This window comes from Pygoscelis adeliae, unplaced genomic scaffold (assembly GCF_000699105.1).
Source record: "Pygoscelis adeliae isolate BGI_AS28 unplaced genomic scaffold, ASM69910v1 Scaffold42, whole genome shotgun sequence".
NCBI classification, from domain to species: Eukaryota; Metazoa; Chordata; class Aves; order Sphenisciformes; family Spheniscidae; genus Pygoscelis; species Pygoscelis adeliae.
The window spans coordinates 3633112-3649762 of NW_008824283.1; the positions used below are offsets into that span (position 1 = coordinate 3633112).

General features: G+C 35.8%; 1 protein-coding gene across 1 annotated transcript in view; it reads left to right on the top strand.

The window, feature by feature from the left end:
- The first annotated feature begins 2190 nt into the window (after positions 1-2190).
- The window catches only part of GABRA1 (gamma-aminobutyric acid (GABA) A receptor, alpha 1), a 38273-nt gene continuing 23812 nt past the window's right edge, over positions 2191-16651 (top strand). The window contains exons 1-3 of the mRNA XM_009318509.1: positions 2191-2292; positions 6073-6185; positions 15622-15689. Of these exons, the coding sequence (XP_009316784.1) occupies positions 2219-2292; positions 6073-6185; positions 15622-15689 (255 nt within the window). The 5' untranslated portion in view covers positions 2191-2218. The remainder of the gene's footprint in view (positions 2293-6072; positions 6186-15621; positions 15690-16651) is intronic.

The window sequence follows — 16651 nt, forward strand, 5'->3', positions numbered from 1 at the left end:
CGCACACACACGCACCCGCACCCCTCCGGGCGCTCCCGGCTGCGGGCACCGCGTCCAGGCGCGCAGGCGGCTCCTCTCCCCTCTCTCCGCAGGTACCGCCGGGTCGGTGTGATTTTTTCCTATCCCTCCAGCTTGAAAATCCGCAGCGATCGATGAGCATTTTAATTTATCTTATTTATTTATTTTTTAGCGTCGACTGATTTCCACCGGTCGCTTGGAAAAGGTTTTTCGGTTTGGGGGCTTTTTTTCTTTTTCCTTTTTTCTTTTTTTTTTTTTTTTTTTTTTTTTTTTCCGAGGGAGGCGGTGGGAGGGGTGGCTTTCTGAGGGTGAGGGGGAAATACAAAGTTGAAATGCCGGGAGGAAAACAAGTCTCGATTTGCGCCTCAGAGATGGGCAAATCTCTCACCGGGGGTCAAAAATGCATCAAAATGCCCCCTTCCCCCCCTTTTTTTTTCCAGTGGGAGCTGCTGAAATTCTCCCAGAAGCGTGGCTCTTTCTCCCATTTTGAATGGGAAAACCAGAGGTGGTTTCACAGGCGGTGCGGGCTGGGGGAGGCCAGGGTCTGGGGGATGCTGGTGTTTAATGCTCCTTGAAAGTCTTTGTTAACATTTGCTTTTTCCAGCTGCAAGAAACTTTCCTTCTCCAGGATTTATAGTGCCTGTATGGGTTTATTGAAGCGGGGGGTGGTGTTAGGAGGGGGGGCGGGCGTGGAGCTCAACAGATCGAGATAGTTCAGAATAATTTCACTTTCCGTTCTTTATCCCGAGGAGCCTCTTGCAAAGGCAGAAGTTGGCAGAACCGGGAGAAGGCGATTTTTGAAGCCACAGATGTTGCCTTTCCCTTTGTAAGGGGGCTGATCACAGGGCAAGTTAAGATGCAGTCTAGTCCCTGAAGATCTTTATCCATGCTTTCCTGCCACATCCAGCTCCTTCCTATCCAGTTAGATTAGCTCAGCCCCACTCAATGCTTATCTGCCGATCATTTGCCTATAAACGCATTAATTATATCTCATTGCTTACATACCGCTTTGTAATGATATTTTATTGATTTAAATTGTCCCTGAGAGTGTGCAGTGAATCGGGGTAGCTTTATTTAAAGGTACAAGAACATTTCCATGTACAGTGCTTCATTTTCTCAAGCATTTAAAAAAATTCCAATTCACTATTGGGAGAAAATACAGGCTACATATTTTGTTACCCTTATTTAATGTAATGAATACTAAAAATCGACTGGATTCCTGCACACAGTATATAGATACGTAAAGGGACCTGCAGCATCTCCTGGGCAATCAGTGGAATCTGGAACACCGATTCCACAAATATCAGCTAACTTTGTATTTTATGGTTTATTAGAAAGCGAAAGAAACCTTCTGAGTTGTGTTACTTTTTACTCAAAGGTAAACTGAGAGTAACTCGGTGAAGTCTGGAGAGAGGACAGGAGACATTTGGAGAGGAGGAGAAGGCTGCTAATGCAAAAACATCTCCTAGCAGCAATCAGAAACTGGTAGAGATTTAGGACATGGTGTGTGGGTTGTCAGCACATGGTTTGATTATGAATTGTGCCCTTTAGCCCAACAAAAATATTAGTGTGCATATGTAGCAGCAGATCACAGAGTCAGAAGCTGATCATTTTACTCCTCCTCTGATGCTAATATTTCAGGGAAGAGGAGAATAGTAATATGTGTAGAAGAAAGTTGCTTACATCACATCAAAGCAAAGCAGTGGCTGTGAGGGAAGCACCGCTCCCCTCAGTCACCCTACCGCACACTGACACCTTCCAAGAGGTCTGGAAGGACGCGGGCTGGTTCAAGTCAAACAAAAACCAATTACACTTGGTTATGTGGAAATGTAATGGCGGCGCCTTGTCACATTATCAACACAGGAGGAAACCGAGTAAGAATTGCCACAGAGTTTGGGGACAGCAGCTTTAACTCATAGTTGTTTTTGTTAAAGTTCAAGAATAATGCAAACAGGAATACACCCTTACCATGAAATAAATCCCACCCTAAGCCTCTCTGTCTAAAAGTAGAAGGTAAACAGGAGAACAGCCAAGGCCGTGCTCCCTTATTGCGAATGACATGAGCTATAGTATTGGGAGGTCATTGCCTGACATCAAATTATTCTGCAAAAGTTTTCAAAATGAGACATCTTTTTCTACAGTACCTGTTTTAATGTAGGGGATGTTGATGATTATTTTCCTTCTAGTTTCAGAGCCCACCATGAAGAGACTCCTGGTGCTTTGTGACTGCCTCTGGGCCTGGAGCCTCCTTCTGAATGCATTGACTGAAAGAAGGTGGGGAGATATTTTTTAATGCACCAACATATTTTAGGAACCTTTAATTTAATATAGCAGCATAAGACAAATACTGCATGGGCTGCACTACTACTAAGTGTATTGGGGGAAGTTAATCCCCGTTCAAATCCCCGCTAAATCTAAGGGAAGACTGAAAGAAAACTACAATTTGTTTGCATAACATCTTTTTTTCAGTATTGTGAAGAAAAAAAAGCAAAAGCTTTCTGAAGCAAGTTGAAACTAAACTACCTCAAACACCTGTGCAATGCTTTCTACTCTTATATAATGACTACTCAGGAATACAAGTTTCTTTAGAGGAAAACAAAAGTGTAATTAAGGTTTTTTTAATCTCATTTAAGTGCTATTTAGTAACTTTCTTGTCCCTGCAAGCAGAGGCAAAACTGTCACTTCTTGGTTGGTCAGGATTGTATCCTAACTTAGTAGATGTTTTTGCAAATCCGAAGTAGACCTTCCTGGTGAAGGGAGACTCCTTGGATGAAGAAGAATTTGAAAGCTCAAACCCCTTAACAGTTTGTGTTTGAAAGACAATGCTGCACTGAATGTTTATGGAATATATGTTGAAATCATAATCTAAAAATAGTATTAGTATTAAGAACAATTTGTAATCATACAACACCTCGTCTAAAAATTAGTAAGTTAAGTAAAGACTATAAAGCAGTTTGGAGTATACTTGAAGTATTCCCTGCAATTCAAAATTCAGTAAAGGTGTTTAAGAAGACTCACAGATATATTTCTGTATTTTAAAAATATTAATGTCGTGTCAATAATGCTGCCTAATGACCAAAAAGCAGTAGAAATTTTGTATTGTCAATAGTGATCCCTAAAAGATATATTTGTGCCTTGATCTCCATAGTGTCTTCTTATGCATTTGCAGCTCTAAATAAACTTATCTTCTGGCTACCTTGAAGATTTTAAATAGAGTGGTGTGGGCAAAGGGGCAAAGGTTCATCTGCACCAGTGTTTCCTCTAAAAAAAAAAAAAAGAATAAAAGCGAGTGATTCATGTTACAATTGCTGTATTGAATAAACATGATATTTTAGAAGAAATACCTTTATTTTGATAATATATTAAGAAATGTGAGATTTGAAGTATTCATGAAGTACTTCATCTGGCCTAGCTAGAGAATTTTGTGAAAACATGTTTATTATATAGACAAGTGTACATACATATGTGTACATACATTCATTATATCTATAATGTATGCATGTGCATTCTTAAAGTGACAATTAAAATGCATTGGACTAGTGTTTAAAAATTATATGGTGTGACTATTATAATGACCTGTAGATGGAGTTAGTGCATAGTTTTTTATTATACTGTGGTTTAATATGAAAACACAATTGCATACAATCACTTTTACCTCAAAATGTACACAGCTTACATGAAATATATCTCTTTCTAAAGCCATTTTGTAATAGTAATTTCCCTTGCCTTTTCTTCTAGAGTGCTGTTAATCCTTTATGATAAAAAACAATGAATTAGATAAAGTGTCTGTGATACAGAAAGACACAGTCTTTCCATATCATTCTTCTTGTCATAAAAAAACAGCATTAGGACTATTTTAATATGTGTGTTTTGAATGAAAAATCACAATCCCTCTGGAGTTACAGTATACTTGATATGTACACAGATGTTCACATTCTTCCTGTTGTGACCATATGTCAGCTAAAACCCGCCCTAACGGTGCTTTTTACCTCTGATAAAATGGTGGGAAGAACAGGTAAGGGTACTGACAAATGCGGACACCCAGAATGGAAGCGGAGTATTGTATTGCATCCTTTCCGACTGCACTGCCACTAGTCCATCTTTCTGACGCCTCTTCTGCAAACATACTCATTTATTTACCACTAACATTTCTGAAGTGTTTTTATATCCTTCTGCCACCTTAATCCTGACGACCTTCTGCTATCCTTGAGATATGTACATACAGCAGCTTGTTTACTGACAACGAGTGTTAATGTAAAACTTAGTCCAGTGAAAAGTCCTGTGTTGCAATTCTACATAAGGCGTACGAGGAATGATCCTTTGAAAGATAATGCTCACTGGAGACAGCAGGAGAACTTATTATTTGGTAACACAGAGGAAGCATAAAAGAAAAAAATATTAACATCTGTGACTTAAAATGCAACTGTAGGTATGAAAAATAAATATAAATCAATGTATTTTTTTATTAAGTGAAATTATATGATATGTCTAAAAGAAATTCATAGTATTTTTTAAAACTGTTAGAGATTTTGTCTTCTTCTTTAGAAACAGTGATTTATATGCATTAAAAAACACTGAAAATTTTTCTCTACAAAGTCACATCCTATTGAAATAAAACAAAAGTTAGCGAAACTTCTATGAGTGTCAGTTCTGAAACTCATTTAAATTTGTAGTGTTACTTATTCAAACCTGTACTGCAAAATAACTTGGAAGCATTTCCAGAGTACCTATATTCAGGGTATCTTTCCTCCTTCTCTTTGTATTTGATACAAGTGGAATATACGTGTGGGATACACGGAGGATATTTGACTGAGGCAGCTTACAGAAAATAATTTCGTAGGTATTTTAATAGAACCAGATCATTTCATGTAACAGTATATTCCTCGTAAGACGGTCTTTGCTGGTTAGAGCAGGAACAACTGGCAGAGCACTGAGACCCGCTTGTCGCTGTAGCAGTACGGATAACAAGCTGCCCAATGGAAGAAACGCTTTTGTGACTAGACCCGATCCTAACACAAGTTTTTGGCACTGCACTGTTTATCTAGTTCAGTAGCAATGTGTGTGACAAAATGATGTTTTGGAAAGCAGTGTTTTTGCTTTTAGTCATGATGACTACACATGTTTATAATGGAAATCTTCCCAGCAATGAATGAAAAAACGATACTGGGTTTGGCTTTAAGACAACTGTAATCTATGATTAAGGGAATCATGTATGACAGGGTATTTGGTAAAGGTTTCAGAATTAAGGAAAAGGTTGATTCTGATGTCTTCTACAGCAGACAGAAACCACTAAGCCCAAGAATTTGATTCTGATTTGTATTGATGGAAGTAAGATTTTGGTAGCTGAGTTCAAAGAGCTTAATTTTATCCTTGTTCAAGCAAAATTTCGGGACCTTTGGCTAAGTTACAGATATACATTAGGGATCTGTAAGCAAAGCTTTATAGATATGAGAGATTTCCTTATCAACAGATGGTCTTGTTACACATTTGTAAGGAAAAGTTGGAGGTATTCCTCCAAATCTAATTGTTAAACGAAAATGGGAAACAAAATAAAGCAAAATTATATATTGACCTATGAAAATGCACACGCACTTGATTTACTTCTATATTCATAAAGAAGACATCTCTGTATTTTTTGTTTTATCTTTATTTTAGCATTTATTTTCAGTATTTCAGTGTCAATGTTCTAAATTATTGTATCTTTCTTTGTATGTAAACCCTTTATAACTATTATGAATTAAACACATTATCTTTTGCTGACAAATAAGCCTTTTACTGAGGAACACATATTAGAATATTATAACCATTAATGAATAATGAGATCAGCATAAAGGAACCAACATTCTATTTGCTCACCGTTTATAGAGAGGCACTGGTTTTCTATGATTTTACAAAAAATGTACAATTTAAGAAGAAAAGGTTTACATGAAAGAACCCTATAAAGCAGTACAATCTTGCTTTATGCGAGAGATTTTGTGGCCATAAACCAGTATAAGGAAGATTAAACAGATTTTGGAATTACTGTTTTTCAGTGTTAACTGTTCTGTATTTCAGCTATGGACAAACCTCATCACAAGATGAACTTAAAGACAACACCACAGTATTTACCAGAATATTGGATCGTCTGCTGGATGGTTATGATAACCGCTTGAGACCAGGACTGGGAGGTGTGTTGTACTATAATTTTCAAGGTTACATGTTAGATAAAAATAAGTTAAAGCAATGTTATTTTTCCACGATATACTTGTTTTAATTCCATTTATATATACACATAAAATAATGCTGATATGTAATATCCATTTTTTCAAAAATGCCATGCCTTCTCTCTTTCACATTCTCAGTTTTCTCACACTTATACCCAAAAGAAGAAGAAAATGGTTCACAATTCAAGAAGACCTCTGAATACACATTAAAACTTTAAATGTATGAAGAGTAAAAGATAATAAAATATGACCTGTGACCTGACAAATGACAAGTTTATGAATCAGGCCTCAACAGCACATCTATCTATGACTATCTTCATAAGAGGATTTGGTTTTAAAAGTGAAAGCATCACTCAACCTTAGTCATAAAAGTCTCAGAGAAGTTTATAAGATTCTTTTTTTTCTACTTAGGTATGTCAGGATTTGTTTCTGTAACATTTTGTCTTCGCAGCTTGGTAAAAATGTCTTTCTTCTTCTGCTTTTGGTGCTGAATCCATAAAAAGGTATAAAAACACATAGCAATTACAACTTTATAAAAACGTTGTTACAAAGCCTAGTCTTTATCAGCATCCCTACGTTCACTCTTTGATTTGTTCTACTGTGACACGACCCCAAAATTGGGTCTTAAAAGCTCGTTGCTTACAAACATGCAAGTTCTAAACATACAAGCACAAATCCGTTCTCTCCAGTGCATGGAAAGGTTGGTTTTACTTCTTCCAGATGTCTTTTTTTTTTTTTTCTTTTGGACTCTTCAGGTAAAATAAAACAAAGCTACCCACCCCACAAAGTATAGTTCAACCTGTTTTCATATAATAGCTCTCAGAGGAACTGCATTATAAGAACAGGGTATTACATTAAGAATTCTTATACCATCTCCTGCGGATGAAATGGAAAGTAATTAAGAGTAAGCTTATTCTGTGGTTTGAGGCTACCATCTTACATCAGTTCTTGAATTGTGAGCCAACTTCTTCAATGGTTTGACTTCACTGACTTCAAGGAATGGCTAAAGATAAAATTATGTTTATAAAGTATTAATTAACACATTTAAAAGTGGGTTGGTCTGTAAATTTCTGTGTGCAATTTCAGATAATACAGAACAAAATAGGAATCACTTTTTACTTTTATCTACCAGCAGTTTTGCCTGCTTACTTGTAAACCTTTGGACTAGTGTAGGAATAAATGCTTCTTAATCTTTGATTAATGCAACTGTACAATTAAGTCAGCTATTATATCACAGTAAATAAACATAGCAGAGAAGGCAATAAATAAATGAAATGCTGTAAACTGTGTAGAGTCTGGTACCTGTCTACAAGAAAAATCTGAGCACATGATGATTTCTTATATGAGTTTTGTAGCTATTATGATTTGTTTAACAGTTACTAGAAGAGCAAACAAAGGGAGACGCAAGGAAAGGATTTTCTCTCATTCTCTGGATTGCAATGTAAAGAACTAAACACATCAGTATGGCGTCTTATGTCTGTGTGTTTATATATGTTTCTGAAGCCAGACTTCAAGGGTGTACTGGGAGAACAGGTCTGCGTACCTCATGAAAGGATCATCCAGTCCAGTTAAAATTTACTCCTGACAGAAAGGTTGTTTAATATAACTGCTTCTATAGGAAGAAATCAGTCTCTTCACAAATTTTAATAGCTATTTGCATCACTATCAGTTAAAAGCAAAAATGAGTGGAGCACGGGAAATATGGGGTGGAGGGAAGGCAGGACTGGAGTAGTTTCTCTAACCAAGGGTTAGAGAAGTTTAAATAATCTTTGCATCCCTCCTTTTCTGAATTGTGTTGCCTGTTCCTGCCTGTAGCCAAGAACCTTGAATATCATAATTTTCCTGCTGCTCAGTACAGTATAGTTTCACGGTGTCAGTTCAGCAGAGTAAATTTAATTTATCCGTTATGTTTGCCAGCTTTGAATACTAGAACTAAGAGTACCAGGACTTTTAATAAATCCCACATCTAATGAAATTGTGGGCAGTAAATTAATGTTTAAAATCAAATGTAGTAAGAAGTAGCTTTACTCTTTTGACTGTTGAATAATACTTTATTCAAAAGACATAAATGATAGACTTCAAAAACTAGGGACAAACATCTACTCCAATGTTTTCAATTCTGGTACCAATTTATAATAAAGGGTTTGCTCAGGAATTTTGAAATTCACCTTTGCAAAACCTTCTTGCTGAGATATCTAAATATGAGTTAAGAGCCTCAAGATGACTCAGTTTTGACACATTTTATTTAAAGGCTTTGTATAATGGGGAAATGTATTCTGAAATATTCCATATGTAAAAATATCCAATGAGAAACCTAAATCAATATATCAAATATAGCACAGTTTTTGGAGCTGGAAATTCAATAGCCTTCCATTATAGCATGACCTGTTGCTGGAAATTTTAAAATGTATATGGCAGAGCAGTGGTTTCACTTTTCTTCCCAACATCAGTGATGGCTTCTTATTAAATATTTCAATCAGAACATGATTTTTATCTACTCTAAAGAGAAATTTAAGAAAGCTACCAATATAACCGCATTTTTAGATATACAGAATTAGGTCTAAAACTCATTCATTCCATATTAGCTGTAATGTAGCTATCCGAGAATTCAAGAGACCAGAGACCCTCATACATACATGTTACGCTGATAAATTTGATGCTGTTAGGCACAATGTAAATCTGTGTACCACTGGTTACACTATAGCACTCTTCCAGTTATCCAAAATTGTCTGTCCTGTTCTTTCTGTGCCTTCTGAGAAACAGTAGATGAAGTAAAACATTGTGTGGTACAATTACTTTCTTCTACAGAAAGGGGCATATTGCAGAAAACTCTCTGCTTATCCCTGTACAACCTCTCCTTCTGTAGTGCAGTTTTTCAAATATATACACCTACAGAAAAGAGAATTCTGTGCATGAACAGAAACAGATACATTGTTGAAGTTATACTATATATTAATTGGAAAGCCAGGTTAAAAGACGGAGCATTAAGATAATGAAAAATTTAGAGCTGCTGAATTTTGAATCACTCTTTCAGCATGCATGGAATCAGTGCTAGATTAATATTAAGTCCTCCCTTTCCTTTTTTTAGATCTTCTTTTGAGGTATCGCTTCAAAAGGAAAACTAAAACACACATATGCTCCATAAAGAGTATGGGAATGAAAATTATTATTAATCAGATAACCCAGTAAGACCATATCTGAAATTAAGTGAGCAGCTCTAAGCATTTTGCCATTAAACAAAGAAGGAATTATTTCTCCTTAACAAGAATATAAAAAAAAAAATGGAGTAGGTAACCCACAGGGAAAAATTATAGTGACTGAATATGCTCAGTATTTAAAAAATGGCATTGTGGCTAAAATAAATCTGATTTTTCTTTAAAAGAAACACACACGGCACTATGTTATGCAGTGGCACATTTGCACCTCCTATCAATAATTATTAATGTAAATTATGTTATTTAGATGTTTGCTTCCTTCATATATAGGCATAGTCACTTAGTCAGACATTGTTAGGGAATAGCATCTGTTGTACCCATCCATAAACATGGACAAATAACTACATTTACAGTTATTTATGCCTGGAAAATAGAACTTTCAAAATGAATGTAAAAACATTCCGAATCACACTAGAGGACACCTATTAACTCTATGAGAGGATAATAATTTACAAAAAGCAAGGAGGAGGAATTGCAGAGAGTAACATATTGAAGCTGAAAAAAGAGGAAATTATGTTAGACATTAAGGGAAAAAAAACCAGTGAGGTCATTTAGGTAATAGCATAATTTTCTGTGGGAACTATCTGGATCCTAGAACTACAAGTGATCAAAAATAGGCTAAATAATAAAGATGCTGTTCTCTTTTCAAATACACAATCCTGAACAAAATAAAGGATCAGATAGTGGTGGGAAGGAGTCAAATAAGGAGGAAAATTCACCTCAATGTGTGGTGACCTCTCATGCTAAACCACTATATCTAGAGCAGGAGTTTAAAAGAATTGAGAAGCAATGAAAAATGATGGAAAAATAAGTTCCTCAGATAAATGGATATGTCATTGCCTTTTGTTCTGGGTTGTCTTCATGTGGGGAATAGAGATGAGCCCTGGGATGTCACCATGGCAGATTTGGAGTGCCACAGTGGAGAGAGGGTGGGCAGAAAGATTGTTTAATACAGAACTAAGAAGAACAAAAGTGGGTTTGATTAGGCAGACCAGAATCTTCCTAAATGAAATTTGCTTTTATAGGTGGGTCGAATGCCCGTTAGATCATCCCAAGTAGTTTATCAACGTTACTTCAGTATTGAACAGAATTATACTTCTTGTGTGCTATCGGTAAAAGCTATTTGTTAAGCTCTCCTGTGTGATGTTTATCAAAACTGAGTGTGACTGTCCTTAAGTAGAATGTTGGTCCATCTCAGGCAATTCATTACTTCCACAGAGTGCTTATATTTAAAGTGATGGAAAACAAACCTGACAGTATTATGTTAATTAGGTTTTAAAATTCAGTTTTATGAGAACATAAACTATGAATATATGATAAACTTACCTCTTGGTGATTGAGGTCCCAATGGAAATTATTGGATTTGAACTCGCATCTGAGCTAAGTCAAAGTTTAGGGAAAATATGGGTTTGGTCTGTATGTGTAATAAAAATCTAGTTAAAACCTAAATGTTTCTACTCTAAATGAAAAGGGAGTCCTATACTGGACCTCTACACATAATTCTGTAAGTGAAGAAGGACTAGATGCTATACTTAACTCTGTAAAAACTGAAAGGTCTGATTTTGGTCTTTTTTCCACTCTGTAGGCACCACATTGATGTAAAGGCAACTGTAAAAAGCCATAGAAGACCCTAGGAAAATTGATTTAATACAACAGTAGGGAGGTAGGGAGGATATGAGCAGCTTTGAGCTGTTAATTGGCATGGGGAGAGCTGTCATGACACTGCGCCGCTCTTGGTAAATCCTTCATAGCAGCACAGACTGTAGCTGGGTAATCACAGGACAGCTCACTGTTCTCCCTTTTGGTCTCTACTTTTACACAAGCAGCAGCACAAAATTCTTATGAGTGTATTTGTTGTGGTCCCTCAATCAAAATACTTCATAGGATGCAGCCAGGGTAATTAGTCTACATGACTTTTTTTAGTAATAGTAGTGTACGCTATACAGACATCTAAATTCCTCTAATTCAAAACCATAGGAAAAGTCTTCTCTATTTTAATAATTACAGCACACACTTACACAAGACATGCAGGAGGAACAAGTGCATTACCAAAAAAGATGGAATTAATTTAAACCAACAAAATATGCAATTCAAATAAGGCTTGTGCTCAAATACCAGCAGGTCAGAAAAGGAAATAGTATAGTTTCCTATGATAAATAGGCTTATTTCCTGCTGTTTAAATAAATCTGTATTTCTTATTTTGTTCTCAATTTGTAATCTAATCACAATTCTAGCAATAATGAGCTCCCTGGGAGTTTAAATCAAATTATTTATTGTTATTAATTTTGAAAATTTATGTTAGTCTAACAACATCATTAGCAAAATGCAGTAGTTGTAAACAGTAAAACTGTGGTAGTTCACATTGACTGGTACTTTCAGAGCTATATGTGGATCAATTGCCTGAGGCTGTGTTCCAGAGTGTCTAGGTGTGGTACTCAGTTGTTACTTTGCTGATCAGTAACTACCTGGACCCTACGGTTGCCTTAAACTAAAACTAGTAAGTCAGTAACAATTTCCTTGTTTTTTTTTACTGGAATTGTTACATGTTCTACAGATATCCCTATATTAGTTAGTCCTGATTCATGAGATAGATGTTACAGTCAAGAGACATGGTTAACATGTCTTTACAACTGATAGATCTATCCTCAGCAGTCCGATCAGCTCCTGACCTGAGCTTGTGTTGTTCAATGACTTAGAATGTTCTCTAGTTCTTAGGCATACTGTGAAGGTTTTGAATATAGCTCAGGATTTGAGGTTCCTCTGAGCATCTGAAGCACAGTTTAAGCCTTTCCATGGTGATCAAGCTGCAAACTGAACATGGTTAACCTTGATTCTATATATATATCCCAACTGTATGAGTAAACATGTCCTGTGCAGGAGTGACTCACAACTTCTGAAGCTCTTAACAAAGCGCAGTTGAATCATCTAATTAGTAAAACAGTAAACAAAAATTTCAAAACTTCCATATGGCTTTGGAGGGGCTAAACTTTTTCTGTGTGTTCATACACACTTTTTCATTGCTCTTGAAAATGAGGTACATATCAAAGAAAAAAGAAATCATTTGGTGGTGTGTATGGTGGTTTTATCTGGATTTGAAGAGACCTGGAATTAGATGCTCTCCAAAAGTGTAATCAGTATGAAGATAACACAATCTCTTGTGAGCTCACAATCTGAATTTTCTATTATTACTTATGACTTGCATGCCACTTAAATTATCTTCAATATTATATAGAAATGAAAGGCATCACTCATTTTTCCACTCCCTTGGAAATCTTCCATCTTACTGCCAAAGCCTTTAGTTTCCATTTTGTGTCCTCAAAGTGATTTCCTTAAGCCTCAACCTCTCTACTATGACCATATGTCTCTCAAAACTAGAATTCAGGATACCACTACATGATATGCTGCTGATTCAAAGAGCATATTCTGTGTTTGTGCAAGGTAAATCAGTTAGCTATATGATATTAAATAGAGGCTCACTCAGAGCTGGGACTCCAGGTTTACACCATTAAGGGATGAATGCATTGTGCCTGAAGAGCTTCTAGCATCTTCTGTCTCCTAAAGACACCAGTGGAATTGCCTCAATGGAAAGGAGATGGAGGGATGGGGAGTCAGGATGAAAGATCTTTAAAATAGTCATTTGAGTTTCACTTTTCAATACGTAAAAGTCCAATAGGTTTCATGATGATATTAGTTTCTCAGTCTTAAGAAAAGGTGATTCAGTAGCTGGAACTTAAAGAATCCATTCAGCAATGTTTAACTGGACCTTGTGAAATCTCCATCTTCTTTTTCTGCCAGCTGTTTCATGCAAGACCACAGCCTCTTGAACTTTTGTGAAAGTGATGAGCTGAAGGAGAGAATACTTTTTTCCCAAGCCAAGTAATTTCTGGACAACCATATGGTTCTTCCAATAACAGAAGGTTAAATTCTCACTGTGAACTTCTTAAGTCCAGAGCCAATTAGATGTCAAGAGAATACTTAGATTTCTTTAAGTCAGTTGAAAAGCTTGTAAACAATGATAAGGTCACATACTAATTTCACTGGACAGCCAAGGAGGAAATTTCACCTATCCAATGCTTTTGTCAATAGTCACTGTAGTTTGTACACATCTCAGTCACAGATATAAAGAACGAAAAGAATATTATTAGGCAATTCAGCCACATCATAGTATTTTGCTTTCTGTGATTATGAATAATACATTTGAAATTTCATCCTTTAGCTTTTTGAATGAGTCCTGGAGATTACTTTTGCTACCACTTAATCTTTGCATTAACTTGCTAACAGAATGCGAGTGTCATTCAGTGCATTACTAGAATGACAGCAGAATCAGATCTCATATTGCATCTTGATTATTGCTGTCTCACAAATGGAGATATTTTATTGTATGTATATTAAACATTTAGACTAAACTGCTTATATTTATATATATTTAGAAGTTGTAGACTTTTTTGAATGAAAGTGAAAAACCTGTATGTGCATTGTAGAACACTGATTCTCAGAACTTTTGCAACAGATACAGAAATGTATATTGTTACTGGCTGCTTAACCTTGATTCCTTATTTCACTTCTCTTCTGTCAGAACTTTCTTGTCAGATGGAACAAATCATCTTTAAATAGTCCAAAGTTTTTTGAAATCAGAGGATTGTATTAAATTAGTTTTTTAAATTAATTATTTTACAATATTTAAATAACATTTTACAGATAGCTACATGTATATGTTTCTTAGTCTTATGAAAATTTTTGCCTACTCCATGACTTTTGCTTACTATGTGTGTACTTTTCTGTTAGCCTTTTTCTTTAGGATTACTTTTCATATTTCAAGTTTCTCAATTTGTTTCTTTTTTGAAAGTAATTTGAGAAATGTATTGCTCCTTCCACATTTGAAATTTCTACCAAAAACCCCACGCTGGCTTGCATAGCACTATAGTAAATGTATTCAGACTTACATCACTGTAAATTCTGAAATCTGATGGGGTTAGCTCCACTCAACACTGTTTGGATTTATGCCTCCAGGTGGTGTTACTCCCTGCAGCTATATTTAAATCAACAGAGCTATTTTGATATATGCCACCCTGGGTGAATATTTTGTGATGTGTGGCCTAGAAAGCACCAATATGTTCAGAAGTGACTGTTACTCTGTGTGTGTGTGTGTAGAGGGGGAGGAGAGGAAGGGGGGAGGTTAAGCTTGTGCGTTTCTCAAAGTGACTTTTAACAGTAGACTTGCAGAAGCCAGCTGTTTGGCTCTCTGGAGATCAGCACCATTTTAGGTGCCTCATACTCAGCATTTGTGACCACTAAAATCATTAGATTCTTCTGAAGTGGCCAAGGGCATCGTGCCATGGAGCAAACGTACATCCTTGAAATCACAGAGAAGTCTAGCTTTATGGTATAGCGTATACATATAATCTGTGTTATGCACATGTTATAGATTTCTGAATTATTATTTATATTAATCTATCATTGAGGCCTATAACACAAATTTGGTAGTTTAAGGGAAATCTAATGTTAGTGCCTGTATCAGTTTACAAAGATATCTAAAGCATTTACAAACTCTAACATTATACATAAGTTAAAAATTGTAGTAGAGAAGTTTAGCTGATATTTATTTGGAAAAGTTTTAACTCCTTTTTGTTTATTGCAATTAAGGGTAACGCAGCCATTTCTAACTCATGCCAATAAAACATCTTTATGTTTTTATACACCGTAATGTATTCTCTCTCTCTCTTTTTCTTCTATGTTCCTGTGTCTCAATACAAAATACATAATTCATAAGCCCAGGGTTAATTATTAGAGACTTTCATTCAGCTTTCCCAGAAACCCTGAGTACCCAATGAGACTTTTGACTACTGTGTAAAATATTCAGCACTGTTTATATTGTCAGACGAGAAGATTTATTAGTCAAAGAATGAAAAGACTTACACAACAGTGGAACTATGGCTGCTGTACTGTGAGCATCACAAGCCATGTCTCAAAAATTTTTGTTGAAACTAATAAAAAAATTGTTGCTGACAATATTGACTGTGAAATTACATCTAGAAGCAATAAATTATCAGGACCGTATTGTAGACTAATTTTAGAATGGCTAATCAAAGCCAATAATTTTTCTATTTATTGTGAGAATTGGTAGTGGTTAGATCTAATGAAGGCTGTTGATAGACACTCACTGTCCTAATTTCCTGCTTCATCAGAGCGTGTAACTGAAGTAAAGACTGACATCTTCGTCACCAGTTTTGGGCCTGTTTCAGACCATGATATGGTAAGTGATGTCCTATATTTCTACAGCATTCGTTTTCTCTTGTCTTTTTAATTTGGAGGATGAAAGATCTATGCAATAACTTATTTACTCCTTTTAAGGCTGGGCTTTTTTTAAACTCTTGATTCCAAAATGCTGTCAGCTTTTATGTGACCTTTCCTGCTAGCTGTGACTGCATTTAAGTGCCCTGAAATTAGCAGCCTTAGTGACTTTAATAATGTGTTTTAACAGACCTTATATTTGCTACATAATATATTATGAAATGCATTAGGGTTTGGATTCGTATGCTTCTGAGAATGATTGCTCAGGTCCTTGCTGGCACATCACTGATCCAATTTGCTGAGAAAGATCATCATCTTAAAATGCAATTAACACTTATGCTTACAGTGTGACATCTGTACCGTCTAACCTGTATTTTTGTATTAAAAGCTACTGATCAATGGGAAGTGACTTTCCTAGATCTTGGCTGCTGAAAGAGAAGAGAAGATTAATGAGAGAATTAGTGTCACTTCTTTATGGAATGAATATTAAAATCAAATTGCTAGATAACTGCAGGGGATGGAGGAATTCAGAAAACTGAATTAAGGTGTTGTGAGCCCTGGTCTTAAGAGATATTAAAAATTGTGTAAAAATATGGATAAGGTACTTTAAATTTTGCATATAAATGAGGTCTTCACAAGTAGGTTGCTATTGACAGGGAAAGTCTGGTCTGCAGCTACTAGTATCTGCTGGATATTGTGTTAGGATGAATGCCGGAAACATCCTCATTAATTTAAATGAAGAAAAGAAAACAGTTCAACCTTGTAACTGGCTACGTTTAGCTAAAGACATTCACCAAACAAAAGATGAAAAAAAAAAAGATAAAAAAAAATCACAGGAAAGGAAACAAGTTCCATTTCTTACCACAAAATTGTAAGTTGTTTAATTTGAACTAAAACTGTAGACAGGCCTTAAACACCAGGTTA